Source organism: Schistocerca serialis, chromosome 2 (assembly GCF_023864345.2).
Source record: "Schistocerca serialis cubense isolate TAMUIC-IGC-003099 chromosome 2, iqSchSeri2.2, whole genome shotgun sequence".
In the NCBI taxonomy this organism is placed as follows: domain Eukaryota; kingdom Metazoa; phylum Arthropoda; class Insecta; order Orthoptera; family Acrididae; genus Schistocerca; species Schistocerca serialis.
Genome location: NC_064639.1, coordinates 1,143,316,404 through 1,143,339,365, shown reverse-complemented (window position 1 = coordinate 1,143,339,365; position 22,962 = coordinate 1,143,316,404). Strand labels below are relative to the sequence as shown.

The 22,962-nt window shown below is 39.9% G+C and overlaps 1 protein-coding gene across 4 annotated transcripts in view; it reads right to left on the bottom strand.

The window, feature by feature from the left end:
- The window catches only part of LOC126458605 (E3 ubiquitin-protein ligase RBBP6), a 387,537-nt gene that overhangs the window by 154,879 nt on the left and 209,696 nt on the right, over positions 1 to 22,962 (bottom strand). For all 4 annotated transcript variants that reach the window (XM_050095761.1, XM_050095763.1, XM_050095764.1 and 1 more), the window contains 3 exons: positions 22,706 to 22,804; positions 6,853 to 6,931; positions 898 to 1,209 (listed from right to left, as the gene is read on the bottom strand). In XM_050095761.1, coding sequence (XP_049951718.1) covers positions 898 to 1,209; positions 6,853 to 6,931; positions 22,706 to 22,804 — 490 coding nt within the window. The remainder of the gene's footprint in view (positions 1 to 897; positions 1,210 to 6,852; positions 6,932 to 22,705; positions 22,805 to 22,962) is intronic.

The following is a 22,962-nucleotide window of genomic DNA, read 5'->3' as shown; positions in this document are numbered from 1 at the left end:
GGATCACCTACAAAACGCGGCATGGTGCGATACTATCACACATAATACTCCAGTGGAACCAGTTCAAAAAGAAGAAATGCATCTAGGTAACATATACTGATGTGTACAACAGAAGCAACAAAAATTGTTTGAAAAAAGAAGCACTGCACACCACACATTATGTTTACTATCAGAGTAGCAGTCAGTACTTTGAAAATGGAAAAACAGATTTCACACCACACTTAGTACTTATACCTAATTTTGGGAATAAAGGACAAACCCAATAACTATGGCAGTTATGTGCATGCTTGTATTCAGTTACTTACTTTCCCCATAATTTGAGTACATTTGTTGGAAGTAAAATTATCATATCTGAAATACCAATTCAAATGCAGTAATGAATTACCACTAAAAACAACGTCGTGTGACTAGGGCCTCCTGTCGGGTAGACCGTTCACCTGGTGCAAGTCTTTTGATTTGACGCCACTTCGACGACTTGCGTGTTGATGGGAATGAAATGATGATTAGGACAACACAACACTCAGTCCCTGAGTGGAGAAAATCTCCAACCCAGCTGGAAATCGGACCCGGACCCTTATGATTAACATTCTGCCGCGCTGACCACTCAGCTACCGGGGGCAGACACGAATTACCACTTACCAATGCTAGTTCAATGTTAAGCAAATAGTTGTACATCCAAGCTTAGAATAAGATTAAAGCTGAAAAGGGAAAGTGGTATAAAGTTTGAACTGAGGCAACAGCATGATAACTTAGTTGGTCACTTTTTACAGCTGTCCTACCACAATTTGATGATTAAGAAGAATGTCCTGTAACTCTTTTGTTCATTTCATGCATTATTTAAAAAAATGGATTTCGTAATTTATTAAAGCTACATTTCTTACAATTTTTAGCACCTACCTGCTTATTGTAAATGATCGTGACCTGGTGCGTGATCGCGTTCTCGTCCTTGTTCTTGTTCTGGTCCTCGACCTTTTTCTGGGTGTCCTTGAACGTGGGGTCCGAGATCGTGGTGTCCTAGAGCGTGGACTGTGTGGAGTACGTGAATGCGAACGTGATCTCGTATAGCTGCGTGTGCTGGTACTACGAGATCTTGGTGTGAAACTGCGAGACCGAGAACGAGATGGTCGCCTTGTCTTCCGCAGCTTCCTATCCCTGTCATCTTTTTCTCTTAACATGCGCTCAAATGCTTCCAGAGGGTCCTCTATAGCTCTGTAATGAAAAAAGTATTAACGAATTATTTCTGGCACACCTTAGTAAGAAATAATGTTCCCCCCAAGACATACCAGTGAAAAAAATATAAAAAGTTTTTTTACTGGAATGATACCTTCAACAGCTCTCAGGTTGCACTCACTGTCTTGTTTGCAGGAGATTATTAAAAATCAACCAACTCGCATAAAAAATGTGACAGTTTAAAAAAAATTAATGAAATAAAATACTGGATAACAGAACCTCATAGAAAAAAAGTTGATGCCACAATGACAAATTAGTGATATGTTTGTGCCCAGACATGTGTTCTTATAGTTCCAAGAAAATATCTTATGCATTATCATAGGATCACGACACTCATACTATTGCTTTTCTCCTCATAGTGCAATATTAAATTTGCTTACTGGTACTTCCTTTTTCACTCAGTAAATGACAATGGAAGTTATTTTAGTAGCCTATCGATTATCGGCAAAACAATGTAACAATATGTGCGAGTACGACACACAAACAATATGCTGATGCTAGACACGATATACGAGACAGAGTCGGGGTGTTTTAATTCTTATACTGAAAAAATGAAGTTAGGAATTAGTTTCAGGTAGACACCAGCGAATCTGGTAATACACGGAAATCCCTGCACCACAGTATAATAGGACATTGCTAGATGATCCAAAACAAAATGACACGACATACTGATAGAGACGAATATTCTGTCGTAGTTAATTTTCAGCAGCAGCAGAAACGTTGCAGCGGTGTCAGGCCAGTCTAGACAACTTCTTTAGGCATATGAATTGGCTTGACATTGTGTGCCGGACAGAGACTCGAACTTGGGACCTTTGCCTTTCGTGGCCAATTGTTCTACCACCTGAGCTACACAAGTACAACTCACGACCCATCCTAACAGATTCAATTGTGCCAGTACTTTATCTGCTACCTTCCAAACTTCCCTGAAGCTCTTCTGCGAACATTGCAGAACTAGCACTCCTGGAAGAAAGGATATTGCAGACACATGGCTTACCCACAACCTGGGGGATGTTCAAGGATGAAATTTTCACTCTGCAATGGAGTGTGCGCTGATATGAAACTTCCTGGCAGATTAAGGTAGGAGATGAGATACTAACAGAATTGAATCCGTGAGGACCAGGCATCAGCTGTGCTTGGGTATCTCAGTCAGTAGAGCACTTGCCTGCAAAAGCAATAAAAACTTTGAGGTTCGCCGACGACATTGTAATTCTGTCAGAGACAGCAAAGGACTTGGAAGAGCAGTTGAATGGAATGGACAGTGTCTTGAAAGGAGGATATAAGATGAACATCAAAAAAAGCAAAACAAGGATAATGGAATGTAGTCTAATTAAGTCGGGTGATGCTGAGGGAATTAGATTAGGAAATGAGACACTTAAAGTAGTAAAGGAGTTTTGCTATTTGGGGAGCAAAATAACTGACGATGGTCGATGTAGAGAGGATATAAAATATAGACTGGCAATGGCAAGGAAAGCATTTCTGAAAGAGAGAAATTTGTTAACATCGAGTATAGATTTAAGTGTCAGGAAGTCGTTTCTGAAAGTACTTGTATGGAGTGAAGCCATGTATGGAAGTGAAACATGGACAATAAATAGTTTGGGCAAGAAGAGAAATGTGGTGCTACAGAAGAATGCTAAAGATTAGATGAGTAGATCACATAACTAATGAGGAGGTATTGAATAGAATTGGGGGGGAAGAGAAGCTTGTGGCACAACTTGACTAGAAGAAGGGATCGGTTGGTAGGACATGTTCTGAGGCATCAAGGGATCATAAATTTAGCATTGGAGGTCAGCGTGGAGGGTTAAAATCGTAGAGGGAGACCAAGAGATGAATACACTAAGCAGATTCAGAAGGATGTAGGCTCCAGTAAGTACTGGGAGATGATGAAGCTTGCACAGGATAGAGTAGCATGGAGAGCTGCATCAAACCAGTCTCAGGACTGAAGACAACAACAACAACAACAACAACAACAACATGTCTTTCCAGGCAGAAAGGACACAAGGTACGATTGAACTGTTTCCTGTCCCCATTGTGAATACTGGCACTGTTATTTTGTTGATAATACAATGTTATTTTAAGACAACTCATGTAAGAAGTGTTAGTTTAAAGTGTTATGATAATTGATCTCAATTATATCCACTAGACAATTCAGAAAATTAGGGCACCCTTTACAGTATTTAAGACAGGCATTATAATACGGTTAACTTCCCTACAAAATTGGTATCATTATAGAAATTCTTAAATTGGTTACAATTTAATAAAAAGTAATCACCAATGTTGTTAAAGCATAACTTTGCTGGACTTTTCATGTGCATAGTTCATGTGACTCTAGCAGCTGAAGGTCATAGCAAAATGACTTAAGTTAAAAGCTGTGACTTGTCACTCAAGAGCTACCAGTTAAAAGCAGATTAGAGAAGGATTGAGTAAAAATAGGTTGTATGTTTCAACTTTATCTTCTTCCTCAACAGTGTGCTTATGAAGTGCTGAGGGGTGGTGTGGTATCGCCTTCACATTCCTTTGTGGCCACTATTAGCTTTCTCTTTCTGTTCCATTCCTGTGTACTGTAGCGACCAAAAGTAGTATATCACATTCCCTTCCTTTGTTTAAAGCCATCCAAACTGAAACTATGCTGTTAATAGATTGGCATAACCCACTCACTTTCAGTTTTCGGTTTTTCTTGTTACATTCCTTTAGTATGAGGTTGTGGAGACTTGCTTGTACCACAGGCTGCATACTCCTTACTGTGACTACGTATTGGCCACAAGTTCTAAAATATCGTGCCATGAGACAAGTTTTTATTCCAAATTAGAATCCCCCTGTCCCAATATCAGTTAGACTGGGCTCAAAAAACTAATTTCTACAAGGGCTCACTCTCTCCACTTCAAGAGGGAATGAAAGATCTGTTGGATTGGAGGTATGGTCCATGTCAGTTGTAACAGATCAGAATTTTTGTATCAGTTTACGCACTCAAGAAGTAAGATAAGTCAAGCAGAAGGATGTGATTTGTGTCATTTCATTGTAACTAAAGTCTATGTTGATGAATATGTCTTAGAAAAACTCTGTACTGTGTCCAGCCATGCAACTATTCATACAGAGACAGCAAACATCATCCACGCATCACTGCTTGGCAGCAGAGCTCAGGTGCGCCAGAGATCATCATGGGTGAGCTGGCCCCTAGAAGAGCAACCAATGTCTAAGAGATCCTCTAGTTTAATTGTCACAAAATAATGGCTGTGTCCTCAATTTATCTGAATTAATGGTTCAATTATGGTGCTGAAGGAGTCTCGAGACATTCCCTATTGAGGAGCAAAGGAGGTTGTGAGCTTGAATCACTGAGTCAACATACATGTTACTACATGTGAGTCAGGAAATGTTTATGAATGTTGTGATCAATACATAACTGTCAGTGAGGAATTTTCCATGATTTTGTCGAAAATGAATAGGAAGTTGTTCTTGGACTGAGTTGTGCTTGAAATGCAAGGTTTGAAGAATGCAGTAACTGATCTAGGGCATGGTGAGTATAATCACTTTCCAAATCTTGTTGGCATCTACAGGCTTAGTCAATAGTGGCTTATATGCTGTGTCAATGTTCGATTGTAGAATTCAAGAGTCTTTAAAATACGATGATTCTAAAATTCTGACTTCAGTGATTTAGTCTGAAGTGGCCCATGTTGTGTTGCCCGCGGCATAAATGGAGTGCTGCGTGAATGTTTTAACAGGTCTAAAAACGTAGACACTCATCTACTGCAATTCTTCCACACTGCACAACAACTACATACCTGAACAAACTGCAGTCTTTCTAGAGCTAAGTCCTTTGCATCATTGCAGATGCCAGCTGATACATGTCATACATACATACTGGGGACCTATTAGGTGACCGACCACCTTCAAACACACTCTGGTTGTATAAAAAGTAGTGGCAACACCATTCTAACTTATGCAAGACTTTATTGATAGAAGTTCACCATATTATATGCCACCAATATAATCATCCCCCATCTTTATTACCTTCCCCCACACTGATGGAAGGTGTTGTACACCTCTGTGCATCCATCTCTGTCACTGTCTCGCAAGTTCTGCCCTTTCTTTTGTTTTGTAGTGTAATGTATGCTATAAAGAGGTTCTTTCATTCTGGCAAACAGGTCGTAATTGCACAGACTCATATCGGGTGCATACAATGGTTATTCCAATATTTTCCACACTCACATATACAGCGAGTTTCTGCAATGGGTTCAACATATGGCACTGTAAATTGTCATCTAGAATGATGAGATGCAGTGCTAGAATATGCTGCCGTTTTCTACTCAGTGCGGGACAAAGCTAATGTCACAAGAAATTGCAGTAGTAAGCTGCAGTGACTGACTGCCCCTGTGATACAACAACATGATGCAGGATTATGGTATTAACCAATGGATATCATAAGCCACAATACTGCATCCCATCATCCTCCAAGACAATGCACAATGCCACACACCAAACCCTGTGCAAGAGTGCCTGCATATGTGAGGGTGGGAGATCCTGGAACAATCACCATATTCACCCGATATGAGCCCGTGTGATTATAACCTGTTTACCAAAATCAAGGAACCTCTTTGTGCATGCACTACAACACAAGAGAAGACTCATTCATGCCATAGGGCAGAACGTGCAAGACAACAACACAGATGGACACACTGGCAATGTGTGACAGCGTCCACCTGTAAGGGGGAAAGTGATCGAGCTGTAGGGCTATTACATTCAGGGCACATGATATGGTGAATGTATATCAATGAAGTCTGTTATGAATTAGTGCTGACAGTATTTTTTATCTAACTCATGTACATAACGAATGAGTTTGAAAACTTATATGGGAAGACCTCCACTTCATCCTACCATTTCATTCATCAATTGTAAACACATTATCCGGACACTTCAGTTAAGGGACCTATATCTACATGCAATAGACAATTTAGGCTGTAACAGACTGCTGACAAAAAACATATAGGCATACGATCTTTTAGATACATAAACACCACCATTTTTTCCTTTAATCACTGAAGCCATGCTGGGAGCCAGAAAGACAAAACCCTATGGCACTTCCAAAAAAATTGACACTGAAACATATACTTAGACAAAATTTGTTGTTTGCACATGAGAAGCTATGTGAAGTACAGTCATCCTCTCACTGATGTGAACTACAGTCCAGTCACGTAATTCCTGCTGTAAGCATGCCTTTTTCCTTCATAAAACTTAGTTTCTACATCATATTTCTCCAGGTTTCCATTTGTCTTTGCACTGCTGCTTTCACATAGATGCTATTACTTGGCTTAATACTCCAATTATTGTTCCATACCACTGTTTAACTAATATGCATGATGTGCTAGTAACTTTATTACCACCTCCATAAAAACAATGACAGAAAATAATTGGTACTTACCCTTATCAGATTACTTTTTCCTTAATTAAAATAATATTACCATGGCTGTTTGGTGTGAACAGAAAACACTACCACACTGTTTACAGCAAGAGAAGAACATTCAACTGATGGTAGGAACACACTTTCACGCAAAAATACATTTATAAATAGCACAAATTGTGATACTTGATTCTGTCAAGAAGATAAAAATTGAAATAAACCTTACTTACCCTGCCTGGTTACCATTATGAACATTTCTTCCTAAACCTGGGGGTGGTGGCTGGTGGTGTAGGTGGCCTCCACGATAGCCTGTTAAGAGAACAAAGAGATGGTCGTCAAATCCATTATATTTAAATTTATCCAAGTTGTAGGGAATAAACTGAGATCAGTGACTGTAAATTTATGAAATATATATCTGTTTTAATGCTTCAGTCACTTTTTACTAACAATTATTAGCATGGTGCATTTGGGCAGCATGCTGCCATCACAAGATGCAGGCTATTACTTGTGCATTAATCTGAAGTGTGGCGAGGATTATTTGCTGGTTGTGTCAGTGACATTCTGAATTGAAACTTAACCCTATACAGAAACATTCAGTCATTTTAGTGTATACCTTAAGTAAGTTGTCCGTTAAAATAATTTCATTGATGCCTGTGCTGACATTTTTGCTGGCAGTAGTAAACACATCATCATTAGTTAACACTTTCTCATTCAGGTGTATACACTCCAAACAGTCTAGACTACAAAGACAAACTTATTTCAATTGTTAAGATTGTACAAACAATGAAAATACAATATTTTTAAAGAAGCATATTTAAGTCATGGCATATACATTAACTAGTATGCCAAGGCATATACACACAGTGAAAAAGACTCAATAAAAAATCAGCAGCTAATTATACAAATTAAAGACCTCCAACATCCCCCCATTCAGACCAGTTAGTATTATGCAACATTAAAAACCTGAACATAAAAATACCCATCCCAGAATCTGCAAAATTCTGGGTGTGATGGTGGAATGACAGCTGCGTAGTGCTGGAATGGGAACAGGAAAAGGGCTGGATGGGTGAGAGCAGTGACTAATGGACGGTTACAGGAACGTAGGATGTATTGCAGGGAAAGTTCCCACCTGCGCAATTCAGAAAAGGTGGGAAGGATTCATATGGCACAGGCTGTGAAGCAGTCACTGAAGTGAAGAATTTTATGTTTGGTTGCTTGCTCAGCAACAGGGTGGTCCACTTGTTACTCGGCCACAGTTCGTCAGTGGCCATTCATGTGGACAGACAGCTTGATAGTTGTCATGCCCACATAGAATACAGCACAGTGGTTGCAGCTTAGCTTGTAGGTTACATGACTGGTTTCACAGGTAGCCCTGTCTTTGATGGGTAAGGTGATGTTTGTGACTGGACTAGAGTAGGTGGTGGTGGTGGTGGTGGTGGTGGTGGTGGTGGTGGTGGGAGGACATATGGAACTCTTCTTGAATCTAGGTCTATTACAGGGATATGGGCCATGAGGTAAGGGGTTGGAGGCAGGAGTTGTGTAAGGATGGACAAGTATATTGTGTAGGTTCAGTAGACAGTGGAATACCGCTGTGGGAGGGGTGGGAAGGATAATGGGCATAATGTTTCTCTTTCCAGGGCACGACAAGAGGTAGTCGAAACTCTGGCGGAGAATGTAATTCAGTTGCTCCGGTCCTGGATGGTACCAAGTTACAAGAGGAAAGCTCCTCTGTGGCCGGACAGTGGGACTTTGGGAGATGGTGGGAGACTGGAAAGATAAGAAATGGGAATTTGTTTCTGTACAAGGTTGGGAAGATAATCATGGTGTGTGAAGGCTTCCGTGAGATTCTCACTATATTTCGAGAGATGCAACAACAACCACAGGTAGCTGTACAGAAGGAACTTCTGGGTATGGAACAGGTGGCAGCTGCCGAAGTGGAGCTACTGCTGGTGGTTAGTAGGTTAGTAGGTCGAGGTTAACATCTAGGAAGGTGGATTGTTGGGTTGAGTAGGACCAGGTGAAGCAAATGGGGGAGAAGTAGTTGAGGTTCTGGAGGAATGTGGATAGGGTGTCCTCACCCTCGATCCAGATCGCAAAGATGTCATCGATGAATCTGAACCAGGTGACGGGTTTAGGATTGTGTGTTTTTAGGAAGGATTCTTCTAGATGGCCCATGAATAGGTTAGCATAGGATGGTGCCATGGGGGTGCCCACAGCCGTACCTCGGATTTGTTTGTAGGCAATTCCTCCAAAGGAGAAGTAATTGTGGGTGAGGATATAGTTGGTTGTGGCAACTAGGAAGAAGGTTGTTGGTTTGGAATCCGTCAAGCATTGGGAAAGCTAGTGTTCAATAGCAGTAAGGCCATGTGCATTAGGATTGTCAGTGTAAAGGAAGGTGGCATCAATAGTGATGAGCAGGGCACCGTATGGTAAAGGGACAGGAACTGCAGAAAGTCGGTGGAGGAAATGGTTGGTATCTTTTATAAAGGAGGGTAGGTTCCGGGTAATAGGTTGAAGGTGTTGGTCTGTGGAAGCAGAGTGTCTCTAAGTGGGGGCACAGTAACCGCCCATTATGGGGCATCCTTGGTGGTTGGGTTTATAGACTTTTAGGAAGCATGTAGTAGGTAGGACTAGAGGGAGTGGTAGGGATGAGCAGAGAGATGGACTCTGGGGAGAGGTTCTAGGGTAGACCTAAGGATTTGAGTAGTGGCTGGAGATGCTGTTCGATTTCTGGAATGGGGTCGCTGAAGCAAGTTTTCTAGGTGGAAGTATCTGACAGCTGCCAGAATCCTTCTGCCAGGTAATCTCTGTGGTTCAAAACAACAGTGGTGGAGCCTTTGTCTGCAGGTAGGATTATGTCAGGATCAGTTTTTAGATGGTGGACTGTGGTTCTTTCTGTGGCTGTAAGAGTAGTTTGCATGTTGAAGAAGTTGGGAAATAATGGTGAGGCAAGGTTGGAGGATCAGAAATTTTGGAAAGTTAACGGGAGGTGATTCGGGGGTGTGGGGGGGGAATCACAGTTGGATGGAGGAGTGAACAGAGTTAGACAGGGTTCAATATTGGTCTTTGGTTGAGTCTGACTGGTAGGGTTGGTGCCGAAATAGTACTTCCACTGTAGGGACTGGGAGAAGTAGAGAAGGTCTTTAACAATTCCTGTATGATTGCATTTGGAGGTGGGGCAATATAAGAGGCCTTTGGGAAGGACTGATATTTCTGTGGGGCTGAGACTTCTGAAGGAAGGGTTCACGAGTGTGTTAAGGGTCTGTTTAGGTTCTGGATTCTTTGTGGTGGTGTGAGGAAGCTTTGGAGTGTGGGGTAAGTGTAGTAGGTCTGTGAGATTAGATCAGATTAGTTTTTCGTTCCATAGATCCAGATACGTGCTGAGGAGATCCTCGTGGATGTGGAACATGTCCTTTTTTTTTTTTTTTTTTTTTTTTTTTTTTTTTTTTTTTTTTTTTTTTTTTTTTTTGAGCTGAAATAACAATACTAATAGTATGAATATATACAATACATCATTTGTTTCTATTAAAAAAATTCGTCAATGGAGCAGAAGCAGTTGGCCACTAGTAACTCTTTCAGGCTCCTTTTAAACTGATCTTTATTTGTAACTAAATTTTTTATGTTTGCTGGCAAATTATTGAAGATGAATGTTCCTGAGAAGTGGACCCCTTTTTTTAACTAAAGTAAGTGCTTTTAAGCCCTTGTGCAGATCATTTTTGTTCCTATTACTGTATGTATGAACTGAGCTGTTTGTTGGAAAAAGAGATATATTATTTAGGACAAATTTCATTACGGAGTAAATATACTGAGAGGCAGTAGTTAGTATACCCAGTTCTTTGAAGAGGTTTCCACAGGACATCCGTGAATTTACTCCACAAATAATACGTATTACACGCTTTTGGACTCTGAAAACTTTTGTTTGACTTGAAGAGTTATCCCAAAATATTATGCCATATGACATTATGGAATGAAAGTAGGCAAAGTATGCAAGCTTTTTCATTTTTATGTCGCCTATGTCAGCTAACACTCGAATTGCAAATACAGATTTTTTAAGGTGTTTCTGCAGTTCTGTGGTGTGCTCCTCCCAACTGAATTTATTATCAAGTTGTGATCCCAGGAATTTAAGACTGTCAACCTCTTCTATCTGCTCTTCTTACTTTATGCATATGCTGGGTGGAAACCTCTTACAGGTTCTGAATTGCGTATAGTGAGTCTTTTCGAAGTTTAATGTCAGTGAGTTGGCTTTAAACCATTTATTAACATCCATGAAAATATCATTAGCAGATCTATCTAGAACTACACTCGACATACTATTTATTGTAATACTTGTGTCATCTGCAAACAAAACAAACTCTGCTTCTGGCAGTGTAACTGATGATAGATCATTAATGTACACAAGAAAAAGCAATGGCCCTAAGGTGGATCCTTGTGGGACACTACATGTAATTTCTTCCCATTCTGATGATGACTGATGACTTAATTCACTAGTCCCTTGCACTGACACCCTTTGTTTCCAGTTAGCGAGGTATGACTTTAACCATTTTGCAGCACTCCCCGTGACACCATAGAATTCTAATTTATTTAAAAGGATGTTGTGGTTCACACAATCAAATGCCTCTGACAAATCACAGAAAATACCTGCTGTTTGTAATTTGTTATTTAATGAAATAAGTACATTTTCACTGTAGGTGTATATAGCCTTCTCGATATCAGGACCCTTCAGAAATCCAAACTGTGTTCTTGATAATATGTTATTTGTGTTTAGATGGTTGAGAAGCTGCCTGTACATTACTTTTTCTAAAATTTTTGGGCTGCTGGCAAAAGTGAAATCAGTCTGTAGTTTGATGGTATCTCTTTATCCCCTTTCTTGAATAGAGGCTTAACATCTGCATATTTTAGCCAGTCAGGGAATGTCCCAGTTATAATTGACTGGTTACACAAGTAACTTAGAATTGTACTAAACTCAAAAGAACATGCCTTAATTAACTTTGTTGATATTTCATTGTAACCACTAGAATGCTTTGTTTTAAAGATTTTATTATGGAAGTTATTTCTTTTGGTGAAGTGAGTGACATATTCATGTATCTGAATTTATTTGTAAAGGCTAGTTTCAGATATTCAAGGGCATTATTTACTGATCCTGACAATCCCATTCTATCAGTAACAGATATAAAATACTTGGTAAATAGATTTGCCACACTATGCGCATTGGTTACTAATGTGTCATCTACCCTTAATGCTATTTGCTCCTCTTCCTTTCGGGTTCTACCAGTCTCCTCTTTCACTATATCCCATATTGTTTTTATTTTGTTCCCAGACATTGCTATCTTCTTCTCGTAGTGCATTTGTTTAGATGCATTAATTACTTTTTTTAATATTTTACAGTACTCCTTGTATTTAGCTAAATCATCAGCCTTGGAGCTATTCTTGGTCGACAGATACATTTTCCTTTTTGTCTTACAGGAAATCTTTATTCCTTGAGTACTCCATAGTTTTATTATAGACTTCTGTTTAATTTGAGTAACTTTTAGAGGAAAACAGTTTTCAAACATGGTACTGACATTGTTCATGAATGTGTTATATTTTTCATTCATGTCATAAGCACTATAAACATCTTTCCAGTTCATATCTTTGAGCAGTTTTCTAAAACATTCAATTTTTGGTTGATTGACTACTCTCCTGTACTCTGATTTAGCAGTCTTGATAATCTCCTTAGAATTTACATCTAAAACAAGGAGCTGCACATCATGATCTGATAGTCCATTTATTACAGGTTTTACGATATGATTTTGTTCCTTCGATTTGTGTACAAAAATTTTATCAATGGCAGTCCTTGAGGATTCAATGATCCTAGTTGGAAAGTTTACAGTGCGAGTTAGATTGAAAGACAACATTACTAACTGCAGTAAATGTTTACTGGAAGATTGCATTAGAAAATCTGTATTAAAGTCACCAGGAATCAAAATTTCTTTGTTTCTTCCTGTTAAATAACCCAAAAGAGCTTCTAGATGATTTATGAATAGATTATAATTTCCTGCAGGTGCTCGGTAAATAGTTACTATTATATAGGATCTGTTATGGAACTCTAATTATGTTGCACATGCTTGTAGATGCTGCTCTAAACAGAATTTATTAATTTCAATGTTCTTAAATTTATGGCAAATTTTAATAAATGTGGCAACTCCTCCTCCATCTATATCTACTCTGTAGAAGTAGGAAGCTAGCTTAAATCCTGACATGTCTAACATATCTATACCAGTGGTCACTTGATGTTCAGAGAGGCAGATTATGTCAATTTGGTTAGATGAACTCATTTCATCAATACAAATGAGTAGTTCATCAACTTTATTTCTGAGTCCCGCAATGTTCTGGTGTAACAAAGATAACTGATACTGCATACTAATGGGATTATAACGGCTTTGGCGAAGATGAACTGGCAGTTTCTGATTACTTTGTGTTAAACACTGTTTAAATGGAGGCTGTACGCTAAAATATGACTCCTCTTCATCCGTTTTCTCAAACTGAGCCTGTCTGCCATTCTCTCTTAAAACTCATTTTCTTTCCCCCTTCCCTATCCTAAAAAAGGCATCCCTCTGACACCTGTGACCACTGGTATTTTACCACTTGTGACAGTGTCCCTCCTTAAGTTTTCTGCAATCAACCCAGACAGTTTTCCCTTCCCTTTCCTATAGAGGTGAAGGCCATGCCTAGTGTAGTCCCACCTATCGATAGCATCCACAGGAATCAAACCAATATGGGACCCTATATCCGTCCTAAGCAGCCACCCCAACTCCAAGTTCACCCTCCCGATGGAAGAGTTCAAATGAGGCCAATCATGGCATCTCAATATAGACGCAAATCCCACACTCGTACGCTTCGTTGCTGAAGCTATTTTCAAGAGGTCACTCTCTATGGAATACTCAGAGTCTCTGTCAATGCTATTTCCTGGACCACCCACTATAACCACGGCATCCTCCTTTGTGAAATCCTTGCATAAATAACCTACATCCTCTGTTACCTGACCCAGATCTGCACTAGGCTTGAAAAAGTTTGTGACCTGGTACTCTGGACCTAGATTTTCCTGCAGTACTTGGCCAACACCTCTACCATGGGAGTTACCTAACAATAGAACTTTCTTTCTCTTTACAAATTTCCCTACCTTTTTAAAGTCCTTGAAAGTTTGTTGTGCCCTTTCTACAGCTTCAGCTACATGAGGCTCATCTGATTCTGACTGAGGCAACAGGTTAAATCTGTCTTCAAGATTTATGATAAAGCTGTCTGATGCTCTCATTTGCCTGTTCCCCCTATTACCTGTTGCCTCATCTACATCTACATCTACATTGATACTCCGCAAGCCACCCAACGGTGTGTGGCGGAGGGCACTTTACGTGCCACTGTCATTACCTCCCTTTCCTGTTCCATTCGCGTATGGTTCACGGAAAGAACAACTGTCTGAAAGCCTCCGTGCGCGCTCTAATCTCTCTAATTTTACATTCGTGATCTCCTCGGGAGGTATAAGTAGGGGGAAGCAATATATTCGATACCTCATCCAGAAACGCACCCTCTCGAAACCTGGCGAGCAAGCTACACTGCGATGCAGAGCGCCTCTCTTGCAGAGTCTGCCACTTGAGTTTATTAAACATCTCCGTAACGCTATCACGGTTACCAAATAACCCTGTGACGAAACGCGCCACTCTTCTTTGGATCTTCTCTATCTCCTCCGTCAGACCGATCTGGTACGGATCCCACACTGATGAGCAATACTCAAGTATAGGTCGAACGAGTGTTTTGTAAGCCACCTCCTTTGTTGATGGACTACATTTTCTAAGCACTCTCCCAATGAATCTCAACCTGGTACCCGCCTTACCAACAATTAATTTTATATGATCATTCCACTTCAAATCGTTCCGCACGCATACTCCCAGATATTTTACAGAAGTAACTGCTACCAGTGTTTGTTCCGCTATCATATAATCATACAATAAAGGATCCTTCTTTCTATGTATTCGCAATACATTACATTTGTCTATGTTAAGGGTCAGTTGCCACTCCCTGCACCAAGTGCCTATCCGCTGCAGATCTTCCTGCATTTCGCTACAATTTTCTAATGCTGCAACTTCTCTGTATACTACAGCATCATCCGCGAAAAGCCGCACCCACCTCTGTTCACCCTTCTCCCTCTTTAACCTGTCCAGATCCTCCCATGCCTTGTCTAGGTCAGCTTGAAGAGCTGCAGTTTTCCCTTCCTGTTCCAGTATTTTCCTATCTCTACTGCAGATCCTACAATACCACTGGTGAGCCTCATTTATGTCCTCATTTCCCAAGCCACTACATTCACCGCAATGAAGGAAACTACAGCACCCATCACACCACACCCCAGAACTAACAATCCTACGGCATGTCACACACTTCTTACTCATGATAAAACAGAAATCGTATAAACTGATTTAAGTACTGACTAAAACATAAACAAAGGACCCTAGAAACTATTCAGGCAGATATAAATAAATTGAAAGAGTACTGAGTAAAAAACACTGGTGATTACATATAAGTTAAGTCACTGTTTACTTACAATACGCGGGTGTGAAATTAAGCCTAAAATCAATGCTATATGCGCAAGAAGGAAAATAAACTTCTTACCCCATTTAATGGTTTCCCTTAATGATGATGATGATGATGATAACAATGGTTTTGGTGCCGATTCCAATGACAGTGAAGGAGAACTGGATGGAACTGCGCCACTGACATTGTAAATTGGCGAGTGTAAACGTATACAGAATTAATTCCTTTTCTCTCTGCAATTGGGTAGGCTATGTAAGTTTTGCTTTATTTCTTTCTACGAGTGTGGAAAGCGTGTTATTTGGTATGCTTAGATTTGCATTATTATACGATGTTTTACATGCAGCTACTTTTCATAGATATTGTCATTAACTTCAGGTTATTTCACGGTTTAATATACTATTAAACACTTAGTCTCCGTCGTCGTCCTCTCCATAGTTAGAAAAATGTACTTTGTTGCACTTACATGTAAATGTTGATTGTAGCTTACATTTACAAAACGTACTTCGGAGTTGTGGGCGTGTGCGGTGGCAGCTATTGCAACCTCGTAATCGCAGTGTGGCCAACCACACGCGAGCTGTCAAGTGACATGTTTCACTAGCCCGGGTATATATGGCTGAACCTAAAACGTCACCACAACAGCACACACACAATATTCATACTGTAAACCGAAGACAGAACTAATTCGCTGAGTGTCTATCACAACAGGAGCACATGCATCAAATATTAATGCAAGAAGACACTGTAAACAGGAAACTGTCGAAATACCTGAAGTATCTATGCAGGAAAGTCAACATGAGAACTATAATCAACACATTAATTTGTACACTTTGAAGAAGCCATCTTCCAGTTTGGGTTAAAATCATAGTAGCATGTCACACAAAAACACCCTTGGAACTGCTGCAGAGCTGGCCAACATGATACAATAATGTCACTACGAACCAGTACTGTGGTGGTAGCATGCAACAGTGCCTCGTGATCAACAGTGACGTGAGCAGATTATGATCATCTGTCAGACGACTTGAGTGTTCTGGCTGGTCAAATTTGTGACCTGTTGGCATGGCACAGGTACAGGAAAGACAGAGATCATTACGACATAAGATCTTGCAGATATTCCAAACCGAACCCATCAGTTCTCAGGGCAATAGAGCAGTCATCCACAACATGTTTTCTCCAGAAATTTGGGCAGCAGGAGCCCAAGTGCATCTCACCTTGCACCTATCTAAATGGCAGCAGTAGTCAGATATAGATGCATCCAACTGCCTAACAGTATCTCAGCATTTTTATATTAGCGACCAGAAGACCGAATAGAAATTTTAACATTGGGTTGGATTTGTGCACGAACTTTCCTGTATAATTGCTGGCCACCTTCCTCGTTCTGCCTTTCTGCTGCTAACAACTCATACATAGCCGTTTACAGATGGAACAAATTGAGCTGGACTTGGAGAGGTCTCATACCTTCAACTGGAATTGTTTTGTTGCAGGTGTCACAGAGCCTATAATCAGAGCTGACTTTCTAGCATATTGCCATATGTTACCTGATGTAGCAAATGCATGGCTCGGCAATAGTGTCACCAGACATTTTGCTGCTGGATTACGATGCAGTGCAGTGATCCATAAATGCCAAGCTAGTGCAGTCACTTGACTGGCCACAACCCGACCAAACAGCATGCCACAGGACGTATGCCACAATACTATGCATTTTATCAAACTACCAAACTGCTACCAGTTTCATGCCTTCCTAAATGTTTAGCTCTAAATTGTCTTGCAGTCGTTCAGGGAAAGTTTAACCCAGTGCTCAGGGAAGTTACTATTCATCCCTCAATCCTTGGTCTCCAGCCCCCCATCTTGCACCCAAAATGGGTGGCACATGACACATAGTTAAATTATGTGCACGGACTCCACAGTATATGGGGATGACAATATATAACACGTTGATAGACAAAAACATATTAAACACGAAGCCAGAAATTAAAAAAAAAACAAGGGTACAGTAGATTCTGTGGGAGAAATGCTACTATTGAATAGAAGAATTCATAGACGATGAAATGATAATCTGAGCAAGCATAATTGCTAGATTTTATTCTATGTATATATAACATAACTGTATTATTATTATTATTATTATTATTATTATTATTATGCTATTTGTTAACATCAGCTGTTCTTTGCCTATGGTGAAATTTTACTGCAATTCTGATGTGCCTCCTGTACTTGAATAAAATGATTTAGATTAAGTATGTTGTGAAACAAATAAAGCACAATTCACGACGGTAAGCAGGATGCCCACAACCACTGTCGTCAACCACACATTTTTCAGGGAGAGCTACTATCCAAAGCATCTCCTAGTACCATCGCCACAACCTCCACCACAGGAGCAACAACCAACCAATGCTGGCCAACGGCAAGTGCACACAACCCATTCCGGCAGCCACAGTGACCAACGACAAGCATGCACAACGTGTTCTTACAGCCACATGCATTTTCCTGCCCTGTTCCATGAAGACGCTCAATTTCCTCCACAGAGGCTGGTCTAGCGTCAGCTACGCAGTAGTATGCTGTTGTCGTGGTTGACTTTCAAGTTAGTGCCAACAGTGATGCTCATGTGTTTAGTGATGTAGTGTCACGCGTGCACAGTAACAACTGAATCACAGCTGTCAAGAAGCTTCCACCCTAGCTGGCAGGGGCATTGTGTTTTCTAATAATGTCTCTGTGTAGTTTATTCCTTGCTGTGAATTTTTATATGTTTTGTATGTTCTGTGTTTTATGATACATTCTACGTTCCAATCATTACCTGCTGAACAGTAATAATTGCTGTGTTCATCCTGTTCATTAAATACAATTGCCGCAATGAAGTACTTTGTTCTAGTAAACCTCCAGTTTCAGTGCATTCATGTTTCGCTAAGGTCGGACAACCTAAATTGAGCTGTACACAACAAAATCATCCTGGCATTTGCCTCATGCAATTTAGGGAAATCAGGAAAAACCTTAATCTGCATGGCCAGCGACAGATTTCAACTCTCGTCCTCCTCAATGCTAGCCCCATGTGATAATAATTGCACCTCTCTCTCGCTGTGTAGTGAGGCAACTGAAGCAAAAGCATCAGGGGAAGGTTAAAACCTATCCAATTGTGTGACTGAGCACTATTAAAAATTAAGTTTATGCTTAACTTGATTGTATCATTTCTTTGTCTTCCTTTATCCATCATTAAGTTAACTGTGTACTTTGATTACAATCCTACACCAGTAGTCATATTAAAATCAATCACTCAGTTTTGGTTATTTAGTTATTATTAATCCAGGTAGGCACTACCAAATAAAAACCTTCTACTCCTGTTTCCAATTATATGCTCTATCAGTTTAATTGTGTATCTGCAAATCTCTTAGTAGATGCACTTTTTGCAATATATCCACGAACTTTCTGTTCATCCTGGAATTTAAAAGGGAGCAGCAGGAGGGGGAGGGGGGCGAAAACTAGTAGTGCACTTATTTCTTGCATACCACACTCAGCAATGTCGTCCATTCCCTGGCAGCAAACATTCTTTACTAACCTCTAAATTTACATTGTGCAACGAAGGGGTGCTACAGATTCAGTGTAGATAGTTAGAGATGTAATACACATCACACAGTATGTCTTATTCAAGGTATAGAATATTTGATAAGCTACTAGCTACTATGACAGTTTTTTGAAAAGCATGAACTGTTGACAATTTGGAGGAATAAATAGGACATGGAAATGTTTGAGACTTGTCTGAGCATTTACAAGTCAATTTCGATCCATACACGATTTTATTATAATAATCTGAATACCCACACAAAGCACATCGAACATTAATGAAATAATATGACAAGAAAAATGGTCTCTTAACATGTTTAATGAGTGCACTCTGCCTAGACTCAGTAGGAGCACTGGTACACGTGACTTGTGCAGGACTGGAGATGAAAAAGTAGGGGAACTTCATAAAGGAAAACAACTCAGTTCTTCATGATGCAATCAAAAGCCCGTAGAGGTTCTAAGAATTTTAGGATCTTACACCATTACAATGAAACCAGAGTGACTTAAAAAAGTGTTGGTTAATGGCCATTACCACACGAACACATCTTTTTATTTCTTTGGGGGGGGGGGGGGGGGGGGGGGGCCTCCAGCCAATGGTACACATGAAAACAGCAAAAAAGCTCAGAATAGAAAACTGACTACTTTGCCAGACGTCTTTGGAGGAACTCTGAAAGATTGACAACTTTACCCGATACCCCACCACCAACATATCTAAAAACTCACATGCTCATACAGTCACAGATATCATTTAGGGGAAACAGATACTGGTTATCAAAATGAATAAAACAGTTTTGTCCCATATGTATTCCCTTTTCAAAGACTTCATCAAGTAGCCCAAAAAACTCTGTGCAGTAACCCTTATAACTAGAAATTATGAGTGGCAAAAAATGAAAGAGGACTAAAGTAGATTACTTTAAATACGCTTCCAATACAGTCAGTCAAACACCTGCAACATTTAGAAAATTGTGTTTATTTAGTTAGACCCATAATTTTTTCTCTGTGGTTTGTAATATCTGTTCAATGAGTATTTATAAATATAAGAACTGTGTCCCATTTTTGAGCTGCATTAGAAATAAAAAGTAAAGGAAGTTTCTCTACACTAGCAGTTGATGAATGGTATCTGACAACTTGTAAATTCTCACCAATAAGTGAAGTTAATTTGACAGACAAAAGCAGTAGGCCCCAAATAATAAATCCTGCAAAAAATAGTGTGCTAATGTCTTTCCTAACATGAAATAAAATTGTAAATTAGTTTCCCAAGTGTACAGTACAGTTCTGTTTCCTGTATATTTATTTATCATTTCTCCCTGTGGCTTTGTATTATCTGAAACTACAAATGCAATGTTAAGTGATGGTGAATGTTTACAGCAGACAGATGAATGAATTCTCTCTGACCTTCTGGAGACAGACACTGTTAACAATTGTGTTGCCAGCAGAAGGCCACTGGTTATTCATGACGTGCACCTGTGTCAGTTATTTCATTATTTTTCCCCTTTTTTTACTGTTGAATTAACATTTCATATATACTTTTCCCTTCTGTACTATACTGTGAAAATAATTTTGTAACTTCTAATCACACCTGACACTACCTCTGTCTTTTTTAGACACTCCCTCTCTATTTTTGAATCCTGCAGGATAATGCTTATTTGTGCTTCACATTAACGTCCATTGCTTTGCTAACTATATGCACACGGAATAATCTAACGCACACTGGAAAATAGCACTAAACAAAATAATAATAAATTCTTATTTCCGAACTACTAACACCAATTACGTTCTTTTTGTTTTTTGTATAAATTGGGTAATGTTGATGTGCAAACTCAACTGGCACTAATTTCACAATTCTGCTTCATGATGCAAACTTACTTCCTCCCCCCGCCCCCCCTTTCTGTACCTCTGTGTGTGTGTGTGTGTGTGTGTGTGTGTGTGTGGGGGGTGGGGGGGGGGGGGGGGGGTGCGCGTAATGATCATTAACAGTACAATATTTAAAAAAAGGAAAGAGAAAACTCACCACCACATATGCAACCTGATCAAAAGTATCCACCCTTCACCTTTACGATGGCTTAAAATCTGCTGGGGAGACTTTCAATGATGCACCTGAATGTCTGTGGATGAATGGCAGCCCATTCTTGCTCAAGAAATGAAATCTGAGAAGATACGGATGTTTAACAATAGGCTCTAGAACGAAGTAGTTGTACTAAACTCACCCCAAAGGTGTTTCATTGGGTTCGGGTCTGGGTTCTGGGAAAGCCAGTCCATTTCTGAAAAGTCACTGTCCAAAAACCATTGCCTCACCGATACTGCTTCATGAAAGTAGGCATCGTCATGCAGATACTATGCATCATTGTCTTCAAACTGTTCATCTGCTATGCACAGTATACAATGCTGTAAAATGTGTCCATATCCTCCTGCATTTATCACTATCATAAATACAATAAGGGAAGCACTGTCCCAACCATGAAAACCACCTCCATATCCGTAACAACCACCACCTCCGTACTTTACTAATGGCACTACACATGATGGCTGGTAATGTTCTCCAGGTATTTGCCAAACCCATGTTTTTACTTCATGTTACTGACAGTACCTTGAGCAGCTTAAGAAGGGTTGTCTTTCATGGATTTGTTACTCAGGCAACATCCAACGACTAGTCTACATTTCAAATCCCCGAGTGCTACCGACCGACCCATTCTACTGCTACAGCTTCTCTACTTACAACACAATACTCCCTGCTTCTTTTTAAATTGGTGGGTCTACTTCTCTTGACATCCAGTGGTCTGTTTTGCATTACATAAGGGAGTCCGAATACTTTTGATTAGATAGTGTAGCTGCAGCATTGAGCAGCTGATACCCAAAGAAATGAGACTGAAGCAATACTAAGCGTGATATCATTCAGAGCTAACTAGTACAAAATTTACACACTCTCACATGTACATGTTCAAAGGCCTGCATAGCTACATTAAACTCACAAGCTATATTGAATCGGTGCTGCAGCCTGACTGGTTCTAACACAGGTACATTTACTGCATTATTTATATTCCATCCATGACTTTTCATTGTCATATTTACTGGTGAATTATTTTCATTGCAAGTTGTATGTTTATAAGTTCACACATTGAACATTTCAGAATGTTCAGAATGACGTACTGAGCTATCAAACTGAAATTAAGGTGTCCTTAAAAATATAATTGACTATAAATCTAAAATTTGTGCAACAGTCTGATGACACCATGTTTAAATTCTGAGCAACAAATTAAGAAACACCCTCGTGTGCATGCATTTTTAGTTTCCAATTCTACTTTCAATTCTTTTTAAAAAGAATGTGTTGTCTTTATAGCATAGCCTTACTTCTTTCCTAGCAAGTTGAGCTATCGTATCATTATAAGAAAATTAACAGTACATTCTTGAGTACTGCTTGAGTGTTTGGGATTGGTACCAGGTCGGGTTCAAGGACGACACTGAAGCAATTCAGAGACGGGCTACTAGATTTGTTACCCATAGGTTTGAACAACACGTAAGTGTTACAGAGATACTTCAGGAATTCAAATGGGAATTCCTGGAGGCAAGGTGGTGTTCTTTTTGTAAAACACTATTGAGAAAATTTAGAGAATCGGCATCTGGAGCTGACTACCAAATGATTGTACTGTCCCCAACATAAATTGCGCGTAATGGCAATGAAGTTTAGATACAAGAGATCAGGGCTCACACGGATGCATGTAGACAGTCTTTCCCCATCACTCTATTCACTCTATTTGGGACTGGAACAGGAAAGAAAATGACTAGTAGTGGTACAGGGTACCCTCCACCACATACTGTATGGTGGCTTACGGAGTCTCTGTAGACTTAGATGTGAAACAGAATAACTGTAAGAACACACACACACACACACACACACACACACACACACACACACGAGAGAGAGAGAGAGAGAGAGAGAGAGAGAGAGAGAGAGAGAGAGAGAGAGCTTACCATGCATCATTCGACCTCTTCCTCTGTTGAAGCCACGATAGCCGCCTCTCCCAACTGGAGGCCCATCCCGGTCCACTTCATAGTGTGACGTCCGTGATCCTTAAGAGGGGAAAAGAATACTGACTAAACAGAATGTTTATGCAGATTTAAATTTGCACATTCTATTAAGGACAAATTTCTCAACAATATATATAGCAATACAAATAAACTAACTATTGTTAAACAATTATATAAAACCACACACACACACACACACA